This window comes from Odocoileus virginianus, chromosome 7 (genome assembly GCF_023699985.2).
Source record: "Odocoileus virginianus isolate 20LAN1187 ecotype Illinois chromosome 7, Ovbor_1.2, whole genome shotgun sequence".
NCBI classification, from domain to species: Eukaryota; Metazoa; Chordata; class Mammalia; order Artiodactyla; family Cervidae; genus Odocoileus; species Odocoileus virginianus.
In genome coordinates this window covers 59,300,906-59,319,617 of record NC_069680.1, presented here as the reverse complement: position 1 = coordinate 59,319,617, position 18,712 = coordinate 59,300,906, and the positions used below count along the sequence as shown (strand labels likewise).

The 18,712-nt window shown below is 41.0% G+C and overlaps 1 protein-coding gene across 2 annotated transcripts in view; it reads right to left on the bottom strand.

Moving 5' to 3' along the window:
- Positions 1-6,455, bottom strand: part of HKDC1 (hexokinase domain containing 1) — a 41,350-nt gene extending 34,895 nt beyond the window's left edge. For both annotated transcript variants that reach the window (XM_020901420.2, XM_020901421.2), the window contains exons 1-2: positions 5,744-6,455; positions 128-290 (exon numbers count right to left, since the gene is read on the bottom strand). In XM_020901420.2, coding sequence (XP_020757079.1) covers positions 128-290; positions 5,744-5,806 — 226 coding nt within the window. In that variant the 5' untranslated portion in view covers positions 5,807-6,455. The remainder of the gene's footprint in view (positions 1-127; positions 291-5,743) is intronic.
- Positions 6,456-18,712: the final 12,257 nt, after the last annotated feature.

The following is an 18,712-nucleotide window of genomic DNA, read 5'->3' as shown; positions in this document are numbered from 1 at the left end:
GTGGGAGAGGGAGTGTGGAGAGAGGGCTTGGAGAGGTAAGCCAGGAAACAGGAGACAACTTCAGGTACCCATCCGTCAAAAGGGACCCGGGGGAGCAGTGTCTCCAGCCGCCCCCAGCCTCACTCACCTGAGCCGTCTGGAATGGCCCTGACAAAGGTGGGCAGCATCTTCACCGACGCTGTGGGGTTGGTGTCCTTCCCTAGGCCCTTCTGCATTTCTGCCTGGAACCGAGCCATGATGTCCAAAAGGGTCTCATCGGAGAGGCGCATGTGGTACAGGAACCTGTCCACCTGGAACAGAGTGCAGAGTGATCAGGGTTGGCTGCTGGGGGCACCTGCCCTCCATTCAACGCTGTTAATTCCCACTCCAGGCAGAAAGCTGCATTCCTGACTCAGGACAGCTTCTTTTTTTTTTTTTTTTTTAAGATTTATGTATTTATTTTTGTCTCTGCCAGGTCTTCGTTGCTGTGCCCGGGCTTTCTCTAGTTGCGGGGAGCAGGGGTCACTCTCCAGCTGTGGCGAGCAGGCTTTTCACTGTGGTGGCTTCTCTTGAGGAGCACAGGCTCTCGGCTGAGTAGCTGTGGCTCATGGGCTCAGCTGCCATATGGCACGTGGGATCCCCCCAAAGCAGGAACCGAACCCATGTCCCCTGCATCGGCAGGCAGACTCTCAACCACTAGACCACCAGGGAAGTCCCTGGGACAGCTTCTTGATGTGGATCCCCAAAGGTCCCTTTCCTGACCCCTCACTGAGCTTAGAAGGACAGAATGGAATGGAAAACTGAGGGGTGAGGACAGGGACTTCTTCCTCTGAAGGACAAGCTCTGAGGAAAAAATGGTTCCCCCACTTTTCTGATGGGAAAATAGAGGAGCAAAAATAAGGACTCAGTTTCTAATTCCCAGTTCAAGGTCCTCACCATTTTCCCATTGCCTCTCCACTGGAAGAGACTAACTTATAGAGTGAAGCTTAAATTCCAAAACAGGGAAGCTTTCTTTTATGCAATGATAATAATAGATATTCACATGTCTCCCCTTGTTTATGGGCTGCTAGGAAGCTCAAAGCTAAATTCAATTTCCGAGTACAATCTCTGAAGTACAGTGCTTTAAATTTCCTTTTTAACTGAGGTTGTTCTAACTAAGATGAAGCTTAATTTTTAAAGCCAGCTCAAATTGCTATTGGAAATGAGTGGATGTCACTCATATAATCAGAAAATCAGGACATAGGACAAATGCCCCAATGGAGGAAAGATGTAAAAATTATTCTTGCTGTACACAGTCCATTTTAAGGTAGGAAGTCACATCTTTCCACCTCCCCTGCTAACACTGGTCACTCGGTGGTGTGGCTTGGACTCCCGGGGCTCGCTGGGTTGGAGGATTAGGAGAAGGGACAGTGGGACAGGCGCCCTGTATTGCCACCTTGCTTTATATACTAAACAGCCTCTCTATTCATCCAGGTCAGAGAAGGCTTGATCTGGGCACATTCCTGTAGGAATTGCTTCCCCACACATTTCCCTGAGGCTAAGAACATTGGTTGCAGTCTGAAAAATGCTTTTGTGTAAAAAAAATAAATAAAAAATGCTTTTGTGTATGATACCTCATCTGATCTCCAAGATACCCATTTGAGTCTCCTGCATTGTGGGCAGATCCTTTACCGTCTGAACCACCAGGGAAGCCCGTTGAGGCAGCCAGCTAAGGCCAAGATGATGGCTCCTAACTGAGAGACGGGGACCCCAAGGCTCAGAGGCACTAGGAGAGCTGCGGGTCAGGGGCGGCACTGGGGCTCTAATTCCTGCACGTTCCTCACTCCCATGGGCTGGTTTAGCTTCACAGCTTTGTGCAGGGCCCGCAAGTCCAACAGACAAATTATACCAAAGCCGGGGGTCACATGACGTTTATCACAAGACAGGTACCCAGCCTTCAGCCAAGCCTAGAGGGCAGGCATCGCAGTTCAGTCCAGGGCCAGCATGGAGTCCTATGCCAGTGAAGTGGTCCATGGCTTTGGAGGCCTGGGGGCCAGAAAGAGGCCAGAAGACCATCAGAGAGCCATTAACAAAAGAGGACAATTAGGCTGTCAGAGTATTTGAGGAGATAGGATAGAACCAGGTCATGCTTCATTAAGGGCCTTCTGTTCACTCTGAGTCTGCTGATGACTAACTGGTTGGCACAGCAACAGACAAGGAGGCCACCGACAGAAAGGACGTGACCCAAGTAACTGGGGCTCAAGGGTGAGATGTGTCCCTCAGAAACTAAACCTGCTTATTTACCACCCCCAAGGCCCTTCAGACAGTGGCCTGAATCTACTGTTCATTTCTTCCCATCCCCAGAGAATAATGAGCTTCTCTAGGCATTCCCATAGCATCATCCTTTGTAAGTAAGTAATGGTTTTGAGGCCCTTTGGCAGTCGTTTGCCAGCTGACGTTTAAAAGAGTCATTTAGGACTTGGGGTTACTACTCCTGCTGTTTCAATAAGTTAAAGTTATGCCCCCCAAAAAAATGTCAACTAGCATGGCTTTCTTGTTTTGTATATATTTTTTAATCTTCCACAACACCTGGTAAAGTAGCTAGAAAAGAAGAATGAAACCTGCTGCTAAGTCACTTCAGTCGTGTCCGACTCTGTGCGACCCCAGAGATGGCAGCCCACCAGGCTCCCCCATCCCTGGGATTCTCCAGGCAAGAATGAAACCTATACTGGGACAAAAAGGCTATATTTTAAACCCAAACAGGTGATTTGAGGACTATATAACCAGGAACACACACTGCAGGCACCAAGGAAGGTACTTGAGTTCAGAAAACCAAGCCTACTCTTGGAGTGACTCACAAATCATGTGACATGAGACATTTTTCTAAACAAAAGAACCAACAAGTAGCACAATTAACATATAAAGAGCAAATTCAAAAATGTAAACTCAAAGCTGCTGAATTAGAGAATGTGGGAGCTGGAAGGGACTTTACAGATCACTTAGTCCAAAGGTCCCATATTATGAATCGAGAGTCATAAAACGGTTCAACTCTTGGACCCAGTGATTTCACTTCTGGAAACCTACCCTTAGGAAATAATCCCAAACATGGAGAATATTAAATGCATGTCTATGTTTAACATAGCAATATATTAATTGGCAAAAAAAAATGTGAAAGTAGCTGAATGTCCAAAAAGACGGGGAAGTTTAAATTATGGCATATCCAACTTAATTGAATATTGTTATTGTTTAGTCACTAAGACTCTTTTACAGCCCCATGAACTGTAGCCCAGTGACTCCTCTGTCCATGGAATTTTCTGGGCAAGAATACTGGAGTGGGTTGCCATATTCTGCTCCAGGGGAATCTTCCTGACCCAGAATTGAACCCATGTCTCTTGCATTGGCAGATGGATTCTTTTTTTAAATTTTTATTTATTTTTTAATTGTGGCAGGTGGATTCTTTACCACTGAGACACCAGGAAAGCCTCAACAGAATATTAGGAAGATATTAAAATGATAATTATGGAGAAATCTGTACACATGGCTATGATATAACAGTAAGTGAAGGACACAGATCCAGAACAATATGCACCATATAACTATAAAAACATCCACTGTGGAAAACGACTACAAAGTCTTCCACATGGCAAATATGACAGTGTTTATGAGAAGGATGGGACTAAAGGTAACATCTCCACCTTTTGCAATGTTGACTTACTAAACTGTAAAAAGTACACATAGAAAACCCTAGCCAGTCCTTCTCTTATGAATGAACAATGCTGACCAAGCTCAGCTCAATGCTATCAATAGGTCAGATAATGTCAATACATGGAATTGGAAAAGCAGCTCTAAGAGTGGTTTCTCCTTTCTCTTATCTTCCCTCTCTCTCTCTTTCCCTTTCTTCTTCCTGTTTTGTTTTCATTTTAATGTTGATAGAAGCAGGTTTCAAAACTCGTCCCAGGTTCTGAATACTAACACTTGCAGGCAAGTAGGGCCCAGGATCTTGACAACTCTCGATGCAGGAAGCACAGAAACCCTGGAGGGGACTGGCTGCTTGACCAGGAGGGAGAAGGAGCCCATGCCTTTTGACCAGATGTATTGTCACCATGAGGAGGGTGAATGAGTTGTTTTTCTGAACCTGTGACTCATCCAAGCAGCTCATAAAACCTTCCTATGCCAGACACCTGCTGGCCCACTCACTTCAGGTGGCTGGAAAAAGCTCCTGACTATCCTTGCTCACCTCACCCTTAGCTTTCTTCCCGGAGAGAGAGGGTTCACCTCCAGGCCTTGACAAACACCAATCCTCCTCCCAGAAGGACCGAGAACAGATTTTGGTGGAGGCTGCGTACCTTGCCTCCTGGGCTTACACCTGCGCTGGTGGACAAACATGTCCAGCCTGATTCCAGGGTGTGACTAAAGGTTAACCACCACAAAGGGGCCCACAGAAACGAAACTCATTTGCTAGAATTGGAGGTATAGAGGTTGCAAAGACTTCCCTTGGGGGCTGGAGAGACACCATGCAGCTTGCTTCTTGACTAAGAAGTAAATGAATTCTTAAGCAGTGTTGTTTAGCACTTTTCCACCTCCTTAAGCTCGTAGAGGGCTCCATGAATCTAATTGACAAATGGAAAGTCAGATAACTTAACTCTGACTGATTTACAACATTTTAGATTTGCTGCAAACTGCAAGCCAGCTCCCTAATGAACAGAATGTAGTGGGAGGTTATCCCACCCAGTGCAGGGAGCTGCACAAAGGTGCCATGCTTCCTAGCCTTTCAGTTTGAAAGGCTAGGAAGCATCATGACACAATGGAAAGAATGCTGGAGGAGGAGTCAGGGTCTTGGGTTTAATCCCTACTCCACCTTAAATACCTGGGTAATCTTGGCTAAACCAACCTACTGGCAGAAGAAGAGGAGAACAGAGGATGAGATGATTGAATGGCATCACCAACTTGATGGACATGAGTTTGAGCAAGCTTCAGGAGTCGGTGATGGAAGTTGGGAATTGGGAAGCCTGGTGTGCTGCAGTCCATGGGGTTGCAAAGAGTCAGACAAGACTGAGCAACTGAACTGAACTGACCTGCTGGGAGAACCTCTGGTATCTATAAATTGAGAGATTCTCGTGCCTAGAGCCCTGCCACTGGTGTGGCTAGAGTGGCAGGCTGGGCTCATTCCAGGCTACCAGGAGAGAATGCTGCTGGCCTCCAGCCTTGGCAACTTTTAATCAGCCCACCTTGGAATCAGTTTCGTAGACAGGTTTCTTGGGCAAAGTGGCAAAATAATGCACATCATTAATAGCACACCCCTGGCAAACAGCACATACCAATAATTTATGTTTCGATTACTATATGTGGAATCTCACACCCCTTTTGGTGTTTGCATTTATATCTTTTCAAGCATGTGAAGAATCATGTGAATTACTTCTAAAGTTCTCAAACTCTTTAAAAAACAAAAACAAAATGATTCTCCTTTGTAGCCCTCCCCCCTAAACATCTCTCACATCAAACACAATAATCTCCAGGCTTTCCAAAGACTTTCTCCTCATCCCTTTCCTGTCTGGTGTCTGCCAGGAGTTTTCGAGTGAAACTGAAGGCTCAGGACAGTATGCAATGTACAGCTGGTGGGAGATTTACCTCTTTGTCCCCTTCTGAGTTGTTGTTTTTCTTTAACTGCTCCTGTGTGCCTCGTGCCTATTCTAATAAGCTCTCTCAAATCTTTCCATGTGTAGGGGTCAGTTAATTCTATCAGGGAAGACAGAACCAGGTGTCTCTCAGCTCTGAGAGTGCTTACCTTCTTGATCTGATCCTCCTTCAGCTTGGTGAAGTAAAACGCCATCAAGTGTACCGCAAACATTTTCTCCAAGTTTGGTTTCTCCTGAGGTGAGCGGAGGTTTCCGTGCAGGGTTACTCCCACGTCTCTGGAGAGCTGCCCACTTCCAGTCCAGCCTGGAGGCTTCCGGGGAACTAGGTGCTACAGATTAAATACTTGCGGGCTGCTTAGTTCAATGATTAAACTTCGCCCCCACTCTCTGGTCCCTCCCTCCGGCACACACTAATAGGAGGCTCGGGGTGGTAGCTGAGGGTTGGTGGAGGGCAGGCAAGGGGTGGGTTGCTTGACTCTTTGAGAACTGGCTGTCACAAAATCTTGTTGCTAAGCAACATGCTCAAGCTAGTGCCCCACCAAGCCCACTCAGCCAAGGAAAATCTTCTGAGGAGTTGACCATTAAACAAAGCCAATTCCTAACTAGCCGAGCTGCTCTCCAAAAGTCTGGTCTCAGGCTTTTCCCTTTGGTCCTTTCTTCCCGACACAGGGACGTAACTCTTGGATCCCTGCTCTTCTAGAGCACTATCTTAATTAAGACTAAGTATTGCCTTGGTCAGAAGATTTCAAGAATGTTGGGGCAAATTCCTTCATTTGTGACAGATCAAGATCTCTTAGCTAACAGCCTGTGGTAATGGAAAAAAAAATCAATAAAGGTTTATCTTTTCAGAATGGTAAGCCGGAAAACCTTGATTTCCCAGATAAGGACCTAGGGAAAAAATACCCATGAGAAGGAATGAAATCACTGTACTCATTGCACTCACTGTGCTATTGGCGAGAAAAATAGAACTCACAAGCAGGAAATGTCTCAGGCCACTCGGATATTTGGTTCACGTATCTCACTCATCATACTTGATGTGAGAAGAGCCCATAAAGGATCCAATGTATGGGTACAACAGACCTTGCATTCTTCCTACCGTCATTGGTCAGCTAATAAAACCAACAACAACGTTAACAACAGTAGCTAACATGGATGGAACACTTACTATTTCCATTTTATAAATGTGAACACTGAGGCCCAGAAAGGTTAATTTACTCAAAATCACAAAGCTTGCAAACAGTACAATGAAGAATCAAATTCAGGAGTTTCATTTCATGGCCCAACTCTTAACCAATACATAACATTGCCTTTCTTCTTTTTCCATGTGATGGATAATTAATAGCTACTACTAGCAGCAGCATTCTGTTGGGTTATTGTCAAGAATTCCAACTACAGTTGACCCTTGAATAACACGGGGTTTGAACTGAATGGGTCCACTTACATGGGGATTTATCTCAACAGTAAATACTACAGTACTCCATGATCCAGGGCTGGTTGAATCCTGCAGATGTGGAATCACAGATACGGGGGAACCACATACATGGTGGGCCGGCTGTTAGCTGTTAAATTTTAGACTGCATGGAAGGCCTGGTGCCCCTAACCTCTGAGTTGTTCAAGGGTCAACAGTACTTGGAAAACTAAACACAGAGATATTACTACAACAGGATCTTCCCAGTGGCGGGAAATGACTAAATAAGGAAATTTCTGAGCATAACGTCCCAAACACTAACCAAATGCTTCCTAAAATTAGTAGCTGACTGATGTTAAGGAGGGTCAGATGGGCACCCCGGTGTTTCTCTGCTCCCATAGGCACGTGCTCTACAACACAAAGGGAAAACACTGTTTCCTGGTCAGCTCAACAGCTTCAGTTTTGTTTGCTTTTCAGCAGCATAATCTCATTAATCAAGACAATTTCCAGACAATTGCCAGGATAAGAACCTTCAACAGCTGCCTCTTCTGAAGGCACTGATTCTCCAATCAGTGCTCGCTACCCCTCCATCCTGTGGATGAGCCACTAGAGGTCTAGCCTGAGCCCAGCATGCTTGATTATAATGACTCACGTGCTTTTCTCAGATTGGTATAAAACCCTCTCCCAGGTGGAGAAACACTGTCCTTTTCAGAGTGTGCCCCTCAGACTCTGAATGCTCTCAGCTCCTTGGTCATTCCTACGAGCAAAGATTAATCTTCAGTTGTTGACATGACTCAACAGGTGGAATTGTTGGTTTCCTGAGACGGATCATGTTGTCCCTGAGTCTACACTGGGTGAGGATAACATCCCGGGCAGGTCACCTGCCCACGAGGGATAACAGCATTGTCCTAATTCCTTCATTTAAAAAGTAACCTCTGAGACGCAGTGTGGCACCGAGGTCATTAATCTATTCAACATGGGGATAGGGGTTACGATGACTCGTGGAGAAAAGGACACAAAGCTATAAGCAAAGATCTCTGCAATCTTGTGGTTGCTTCTATGTGCCAGATAGGCAGCCTCTGGAATTTTAATCAGGCAAAAGACACCAGAGGGTTTTCATCTGTTGCATCATTCCATTTTTCAAGCTGAGCACATTGGCATCTATTCATACATTCCAGGTCTGGAATTGGGTGACTAAATCAAGAAGCCTAATGACTATAAAGATCATATGTATTTGGAGTCATCTAGCTCAGCCCTCTCAACTTATAAAGACCAAGTAATTAGATCATTTTGCCATCCTTCATCTGATTATTTCAGCACAACCACTGGAATTTTTCAGCCTTATTAAAGCTCTGTGGGGGACTTCCCTGGCAGACCAGTGGTTAAGACTCTACACTGCCACTGCTGGGAGCACAGGTTTGGTCCCTGGTCAGGGAATTAAGATCTTGCACGCCACAAGCCACAGCAAAATTAAATAAAAAAAAAAAAAAGCTCTATGTAGCTATTCAATGATATGCATGTCTTAGAAGCACTTAGATTTTGCTTAAGAACACTATTTGAGGGTTGGCCAGCTAAGTGACCATTTTTTTTCTCTTTGTTCAGTCGCTAAGTCATGTGTGACTCTTTTGCAACCCCAAGGACTAGCCTGCCAGGCTCCTCTGTCCATGGGATTTCCCAGGCAAGAACACTGGAGTGGGTTGCCATTTCCTTCTCCAGGGGATCTTCCTGACCCAGGGATCAAACCCACTGTTTCCTGCATTGGCAGGTGGATTCTTCATGGCTGAGTCACCAGGGAAACCAAGTAACATTTTAGTGAAAATGTATTATCTGTCTGGCCCAAACATTCCATGTAAGAAGGAACTCTGATATCTATACACACTTCTGTTTCCATAGAGCTGGCCCCTAGGGGAAGGCATGAAGATAATATCTACTTTCCTTTAAGTACTGAGCATAGCAGAAAGATAAGAAATCCAGCAGAATTTACCTATTATTTAGGAAACACTTGTGTAATGTTTACTGGATGTTTTACAATATTAATTCCCATAACAGCTATCACTCTCTTCTATTTTACAAATAAACAGGCAGAGAGCCCAAGTGGTATTACATGGAATAGATCTTTAAATGCAGGCAGTATGACTTCAGGATCCATGCTCATCCACTGTCCTCCACTGGCTCTTGCTAACCTGGAAGCAAAAGTGAAAGAAAGTGAAATGAAGTCGCTCAGTTGTGTCCGACTCTTTGCGACCCCATGGACACCAGGCTCCTCTGTCCATGGGATTTTCTAGGCAAGAGGACTGGAGTGGGTTGCCGTTTCCTTCTCCAGGGAATCTTCCCAACCCAGGGATCGAACCCAGGTCTCCCGCATCTTAGAAAGATGCTTTACCATCTGAGCCACCAGGGGACCTGGAAGCAAAGCACAGAGGAAATAGGGAACGCAAGCTACGGAAACGTGCTCAGTGGAAAGTGCACAGGCCCTGGGTTCCCAGTTTGGCTCTGCCCTGTTTGAAGACAAAGGGTCCAAGTTTGTATTTGTAAAGTGTTCATAGTTCCCTCAGTGGTCATTTGGAGAATAAAACTAAATGAAATCACATAAGAGAAGCCATGCATCCCACAGTGGGCACGCTAAAAGCACCTCTTTAAGCCTTCACCTAGCTAGGTACCCCTTCTTAAAATTGCTTTCATCTCATCCCATTAAAGCCCTTAGGATACGAAAATACATGCCACCCTTTCAGTACATTCAGTAAAACATAACTACAAACCATGATATTACTTATTTATGGAATCCAAAATATAAATTAGTGAATAAAACAAAAAGGAAACAGACTCACAGATATGGAAGATAAACAAGTGATTATCTGAGGGGAGAGAGAATGGGGGAGACAAGATAGGAGTAGGGAGAGTAAGTACAAACTATTATGTATGACATAAATGCAAATTTTTTTAAAAGTCTAAGGTGAAAGTTCTATGGCAGAGAATCCTAGAAAACAGTAAAGGATAATAAAGGTCTAGTGAAATCATTATTAAAAAAGAGAGAAAGAAATGAGTTATGAGGATATATTGTATAACATAGGGAATGCAGCTAATATTTTATAATAACTACAAGTGGAATGTAACATTTTAAAAATTGTGACTCACTAGTTGTACACCTGAAACTTGTATATAATATTGTGCACCAATTATACCTCAATAATAAATATTAATAAATAACTTGAATAAACCTAAAAATATTCCATAACCAAAACCACTAAAAGTTACCAGTTTCACTTACTGGAATTATAGAAACAATTAGTAATTTTATAACTATTTTATTCCTGTTACTACAGAAAACAGGTCTTGAATTCTGTCCTTGATTTTTTCTAACAATATGTACAAAGTTAAGATGTACCTAATATAAGTCAGTCTGACCTGCTGGTATTCCACTTGCTGCCAAAGAACAAGAAAGAGAGTGTGTGAAAGAGCAAACTGCCGTAAAAGAAAGTCAGTGTAGAAGCTTCCGAACTGCCGGCAGTTGCAGTTACTGTGGTGTGTCCATGGGAGCAACCACAAATGAAGCTGAAATGTTAACTTCAGCAAGTTTCAAAAGAATACTACTGATAGTTTTGTTTTTTTTTACAGGTTTATTCCCGACCCAAGAGCATCCAGGGAACACCCGTGAAGAAATGAGCATGTATGTTAACTATAGTTCTTAAAACAAAAAATTAATTAAATAACACAGCTCTATGTACAGTTGCGATAAAAATAATATAGTTGATTTCTTTTTTATTAATTTTAAAAATAGATGCATATTATATAAATGATACCTAAATTTGATTTTTTAAAATGAAATCAACTGTACATTATTTTTTATCACAACTATACATTAAGAGATGTATTTGCAAAATACATAAGCTTGGCATAAATCCACACAAACAAGAGAACTTAACTGATTTTGGAAGACTGAAAGCTGACAGAGATTAGCAGGGAAAACACCGATACCTAAGTGCGTGCAGAGAGTGATTCCACCAAGAAACGAATAATGACATCAGTAACTCTAGAACTGCTCAGAAACTGGAGGCCTTGATACTTCAAAAAAGCAAGAGGAAAGGAAAAAAGGGATTGGCTGAAACTGTATATAAAAAGGCAGTTAGGCCCCAGGTATGCTCCTCTGCCTAGAGCAATGAGTGACCATTGCATCTCACCCCCTGGGGGAGAACAGGTGTTTATTCTCTGGGGAGATTGAGTCCAACAGCCTCTGGACCTGGGACCCTTAGGCGCCATGGGAAGTGGGAGTGAGGCACGAGACAGGAAATAGGGCCACAGATCAAACCCTCACGTCCACAGTGAGACCCAGACCACTTATTTCCCATTTCCACCAGCAAGGATTTATCTGTATATATCCCTTTCTTCCCCCACTGGGAAGAGCTGGGGAATCCAGTTTTTCTTCTGGTGAAACTAAATGACCTCAGGCATGGAAAAGACAAAACCGTAGAGAGAGTAAACAGACCAGTGTTTGCAAGGGGTTGGAGAGGAGGACTGAGAGAGCACTCAGAACTTTCCAGGGCAGTGACGCTATTCTGTATGATGCTCTGACGGTAAGTACCCGACACGAGAGTGCTCAGGGCTGGTGCACTGGGATGACCCAGAGGGGCGGGATGGGGAGGGAGGTGGGAGGGGGGCTCGGGATGGGGAAAATAAATAAATAAATAAATAAAACCATTTGCCAAAATCCATACAACTTTATAGCATGAAGAGTGAATTTAATGTATGTGAATCTAAGAGAATACTTAGGAGCTCAAGCATGTAATGGGAATGACAAAATAACAATGTTACAAATGTATAAAAATAGCCTCCCTGAAGGGGATGGGAAGAAAAGACACTGACCTGAGTAACTTTGGAAATGAGTGAGTACTATGGTTGATAAAGCTGCTTTCCCCAAGAGCATGACTTAATAACTCTGGAATCATACATGTACAGTCATCTCTTAGTATCTGTGGGGGATTAGTTGCATGACCCCTCAAAAATACCCAGGAGACTTACCCTATACCATTCACAAAAATTAACTCAAAATCAATACCTGAAGCCATAAAACTCCCAGAAGAAAACATAGGGGAAAAGATCCTTGACACTGGTCCAGGCAGTGATTTCCTAGATTAGTCACCAAAACACAGGAAACAAAAACTAAAATAAACATGTGGAACTACATTAAACTAAAGAGCTTCTGAATAGCAAAGGAAACAGTCAATAAATTGAAAAGACAACCTATAGAATGGGAGAAAATATTCATAAACTATGTATCTGATAAAGCACTAACAACCAAAATATATAAAGAACTCATGCAATTCAACAGCAAAAAAAGAAAATAATCTAATAAAAAATGGGCAAAGGACTTGAATAGGCATTTTTCCAAAGGAGACATACAAATGTCCAACAGATCTATGAAACGATGGTCAATATCACTAATCATCAGGGATATGCAAACCAAAACCACAGTGAGATTTCATCTCACACCTGTCAGGATGGCTTTTTGAAAAAGACAAGAGATAACAACATTGGTGAGGATATGGAAAAAAAGGAGACCTTTGTGCATGGTTGGTGGGATTATAAATTGAGACAACCATTATAATGGAAAACAGTATGGCAGTTTCTCAAAAAACTAAAAACTGAACTACCATATGATCAACAATCCCATTCCTTGGTATACATCCAAAGGAATTGAAATCAGTATCTGGAAAGCATATGTGCCTACCCAGTTCATTTTATCTTTACTCACAATAGTCAAGATATGAAAACAATCTAAGTATCGGTCAGCAGCTGAATGTATAAAGATGTGGTATATTTATACAAGTAATAATATATGGCCATGAGAAAGAAGGAAATCATGCCATTTGAGACAATGAAGATAGATTTTTATTTATTTAGCCATGCTATGCAGCTTGCAGGATTTCAGTTCCCTGGCCAGGGACTGAACCTGGGGCCACAGCAGTGAAAGCACCAAGCCCTAACCACTGAACAACCAGGGAAGCCCCTAGATGGACTTTAAAGACATTATACAAAGTGAGATAAGTCAGAGGACAAATACTTTATGGTCTCACTTATATATGCAATCTTTAAAACTTGAACTTATAAAAAACAGAGTAGAATGGCAGTTATCAGGTGCTAGGGATGGGGGAACTGGGGAGATGTTAAAGGTACAAATTTGTAACTAGTTGATAAATAAGTTCTGGAGATCTAAGGTACAACATAGTGATTATAACAATAGTACTGTGTTATAAAGTTTAAAGTTACTATGAGAGTAAATCTTAACTACTCTTAATATAAAAAAGAAGTGATAAACATGTGACATGATAAAGGTATTAGTGTTAGACTCGAAAATAATCATATTGAAATTTATAAATGTACCAAACTAACACGCTGCATACCTTAAAATTAAACAATATCATGTGTCAATTATTCCTCAGTTTTTAAAAAAGCCAGCTTATGAGTCAATCAACCTGCATCAAAACCCAAAATCATTACCTGTGTAAACAGAGCTTCCTATTAATTTAATTCACTTTTATATAGGAACATAGCCAAAGACTACTAGACACTCAAGACAAGTTTCCAACAACAAAGGCAGAAACCACAGGAGAAAGAAAGAAAAAAGGAAACAAGAAAATTTAAGACAAAAACTATAATATCATTAGGGAAATAAAAGATATTATTACATTCATGAAACAAGAACAAGATAATAACCAAAAATAAGAGTGGGAGCAGGGGGTGGGAGAGGAATTATATGACACACACACACAAAAAAATTCTGTACTTTTTTCCTAGCAAGAATTTTAAGCTCAAAAAGAGAAATTTAACTTTGAGCCATAACTGATAAAAAGTTTATATGAATTTTTAGAGAACATCCTAATAAAACTTTGGAGAATAAGGATATACTCTAACACCTTTCCCAATTATTTTTGATAGTGTTAAACTTTCATATTCTCTGGTTACATTTTATAGCCCTTAATTAGCTTTGAGCAGTTTAAATTCTGCTAGTAAGATAATGGCCTGAGAAATACTATACTGTACCACAACTGTCTGCAAATGAAATAAGGATAAGACACACACCCATACATTGTAAACTGTTGCAACAAGATATGATGTATTAAGTTGGTAAGGGAAGAAGAGCATTACCCTAGAAAATAGGCATGCCCAGTTGCTTCAGTTGTGTCCAACTCTTTGAGATACTAGGGACTGCTCCTGCCAGGCTCCTCTGTCCATGGGATTCTCCAGGCAAGAATACTGGAGTGGGTTGCCATGTCCTCCTCCAGGGGATCTTCCTGATTCAGGGATGGAAGCTGGGTCTCCTGCACTGCAGGTGGATTCTTTACCACTGAGCCACCAGGGAAGCCCAGAAAATAAGCAAGAAAAGCTAAAAACTTTCAAGATCAGGGCAAGAATTATAGTTAAAAGAATATGTGAAAACACATGAGTTCTAGTATTACTAAAAATTAAATAGGAGTCAGAATTGACAATTCAGCTGAAATAATTTATGTGAATTTATATATATAAGTGGATAAAAAGTCACAGCATCTGGACCAGGTGGTGATGAAATTAAATCACTGTGCAGAATTTAGGAGACTAAATCACAGGAGTTTATTCTTCTATCACCTCAAGACAGAGACTCTGCTCGTGGCTGACAGCCACCCAGAAAAGGCCAGTGCTGAAAGCCCCTCCTTGTCTAAGAACTCGGGACTGTCAGAATGCCAGCATTCTCAAAGAAACCCTCCTACACTGTTGGTAAGAATATAAATTGGTATAGTCACTATGGAGAACAGTTGGGGGTTCCTTAAAACACTAAAAAAAAAAAAATTACCATAGGATCCAAGGATCCCACTCCTGGGCACACATCTGTAGAAAACCATAACTTGAAAAGATACCATGCACCCCAATGTTTATTGCGGCACTATTTACAACCGTCAAGACATGGAGGCAACCTAAGTGTCCACTAACAAATGAATAGATTAAAGAGGATATGGTAAATACATATGATAGAATATTACTGAGCCATAAAAAGAATGAAATAATGCCATTTGAAGCAACACAATGGACCTAGAGATTATCATCCTAAGTGAAGCCAGCCAAAATATCAAATACCATATGATATTGCTTATATGTAGAATCTAAAAAAAATGAAACAAATGCACTTATGTACAAAACAGAAATAGACTCACAGACATAGAAAACAAAACTTATGGTTACCAAAGGCGAAAGGAAGGGGGAAGAATAAATTAGGAGTTTGGGATTAACACATACACACTACTATACACAAAACAAATAACCAGTGAGGACCTCCTATATAGCACAGGGAACTATACTCAATATTTTGTAATAACCTATAAGAGGAAAGAATCTGGAAAAGTATATGTATATATAATGTATATATAACTGAATCACTGCTTTACTCCTGAAACACAACATTGTAAATCAACTATACTTCGTTTTTTTTAAGAATGCCAACATTCTCATAACAAGCCATAAAAGTCTTACCTTTTTTCTCTCACATTGCCACACTCCACTTTATTCTTCTGAATTGTGATTCTTAGCAAATGTGTATCTGAATCTCTTCTCAGATGCAGACATTACACTGTTTATTGTTACTCCTCTTATTTTCAAAATAAAAAATAAAGAACTATCAAATAATAAGGATGTCTAAGAAATGAAAACTCTCACAGAAAAAATTAAATCTTCAAGGGGTTAGAAGATAAAATTGGAAAAACTGTCTAGAAAGTAGCCAAAAGGTCATGAACATAATTTTAAATACAGATTTAAAATTAATAATTTATTTATTAATAACAAAACAAAAAGGAATAACAGCTATATCAAAAGAGAAATGGAGAAAAGGAGTGATTTAAGAAAGCTAAATCCTCACCTAACATAACAAGAAATCAGTAGCTGATGCTTTAAAATGACTCAAGAGTTAGCAGACAATGTATATTATGCAGGCAATGAGGTAAATATTAGAAGAAATAAATAATAGAGTTGAAAGTTCTTGTTTGTGGTTTTTAAAGTTGTGTGTGAAAAAGAATACATTTGAATCAGTTCTAATGAGATGGATGAAACTGGAGGCTATTATACACAGTGAAATAAGCCAGAAAGAAAAACACCAATACAGTATACTAACGCATATATATGGAATTTAGAAAGATGGTAATGATAACGCTGTATGAGAGACAGCAAAAGAGACACAGATGTATAGAACAGTCTTTTGGACTCTGTGGGAGAGGGCGAGAGTGGGATGATTTGGGAGAATGGCATTGAAACATGTATATTATCATATGTGAAATGAATCGCCAGCATGAGACAGGGTGCACTGGGAAGACCCAAGAGGGATGGGATGGGGAGGGAGGTGAGAGGGGGTTCAGGATGGGGAACACATGCACACCCGTGGCAGATTCATGTCAGTGTATGGCAAAACCAATACAATGTTGTAAAGTAATTATCCTCCAATTAAAATAAATGAATTTAGAGCGAAGTAAGCCAGAAAGATAAAGACCATTATAGTATACTAACACACATATATGGAATTTAGAAAGATGGTAATGATAACCCTATATGCAAAACAGAAAAAGAGACTCAGATGTATAGAACAGACTTGTGGACTCTGTGGGAGAAGGCGAGGGTGGGATGTTTCAAGAGAACAGCATCGAAACATGTATATTATCTAGGGTGAAACAGATCACCAGCTCAGGTTGGATGCATGAGACAAGTGCTCGGGCCTGGTGCACTGGGAAGACCCAGAGGGATCGGGTGGAGAGGGAGGTGGGAGGGGGGACCGGGATGGGGAATACATGTAAATCCATGGCTAATTCATTTCAATGTATGACAAAAACCACTGCAATGTTATAAAGTAATTAGCCTCCAACTAATAAAAATAAATGGAAAAAAATAAATAAAAAATAAATAAATACATAAATAAAATGAATTTATATTTTAAAAAAACCCAAAATTTTACTCAAATAAATAAATAAAGATGTCTATGTATTCCCTTGACAAAAATTACTTTTTAAAAAGTGGCTAAAGAATAACAGTGAGTGATGAACATGCTAAGAAAATGAAAATGTAGCTGTTAAGAGGAGAGAAAAAGGCAATTTGTGAACATTACAAATTACTTAAGGGACTTTAAAAAATATATATGATCTTGACCGAATTACAAGCACTTGAGAAGAAAGCGATTTCCCAGCAGGAAATTATCAGTTTTGCTGCATTTTAGAGGTGTGTCAAATAGCAGTTCAAAGTAGTCACTGAGGTTACAAGCCTTTACCACGCCTCTACAAGCACCAGTGGCTTTTCAAGGGCCTGGATTGCTCAGGGAGCACTTGATATTGAGTCTCTGGACAGATTCTAAGAGTGCAGCCTTAAAGGACTTCAAAATCGCCTCTTCAACCCCAATTTGCCAAAAGTAACTTCTTAAATTCAATCTTTAAAGCCTGATCCTATTTACAAAGCTTTTTTTCCCGTCTCTGGCATCTTTTTTGCCCATAAAGACAACTATCGCTTATCACCTCTGTGTGGACATGTCCTATTACATTGAGTGACAAGCTTTTAGATAATAGTGCTAATTCAGAAGGATGTTTACAAACATTGCTATCTCTATTCAAGTGTATGTATTTTATAACCTTTGAAATACAGAAAGGAAATAGCCTAATTCATTTATCCATTTTCTTCTTATTAAACCACAACTTTTCATTATATACTCATAGGTTTGTTTCGAATTGGACAAAGAATGACTACATCATTACAGACTCCCAATTTCGAGGTGTTAAGAATCTTTGGTGGTTCCTGATGATAGCATTGTGATTCACAAGAAGTCATTTTTCAAAAGATTCAATTCCATTTTGTAGATTCACACTTGTCCATAAACACAATATACAACGCTTTACAAGTCATTGGTTATTATTGTTAACCAGTTATGTATTAACCACATTTTACCAAGTTACCTAGATCTATACTGACAGAACTGAAGTCAGTATCTAAGCCTTAGTCCATATTCAGTGCTGATGTCGAGCTGAATCCACAATAGTCCAAGGAGGGTTTTCAGACAAGTGTTTCAAAATCTGTTAGAAAACTTCAAGAACAAAAAAAAGTTGTGTTTTGGAAAGACTGAAAACATCACCTTAGTGAAAAGTATGCCTTGAACTTAGCTTGCCCATAAGGCCAAAGAAGGTGACATGTCCAACTTGTAGCAGAGAAGGAAGATTTGTTTTCACAGTGACAATTTTAAACACACTGCAGAGAATTAATTAGGGCCACTCCAATGATGTTTTTCCTTGTTTGTTTCATCTGATTTCATCTTTCTTTAATCTTATTCTGCCTAACCACAGAGCTCTTCCTCCCCTCCAGACAGGACAGGTGAAAAGTAAACTATCACTAGCATTTATAAATACACTTTAGCTCAATGTACAAGCAGCTTACAGCACCCCCTGCGCCCACCTTATCTGAGGTTTCACTAACATTTAAACTTGCCCGAGTCTGCAAGTGTCTTGCCTAAAGCGTCTTCGCTGACTTACCAATTCTGGCTTCCAAACTGGAGAAAGTGGGAGAATTAATAACACTCTAAGTGACGTACGTGTGCATGCGTGCACAGTCCTGTCTGACTCTTGCGACCCCATGGACTGTAGCCCGCCAGGCTCCTCTGTCCATGGATTCTCCAAGCAAGAATACTGCAGTGGGTTACCATGCCCTCCTCCATGGGATCTTC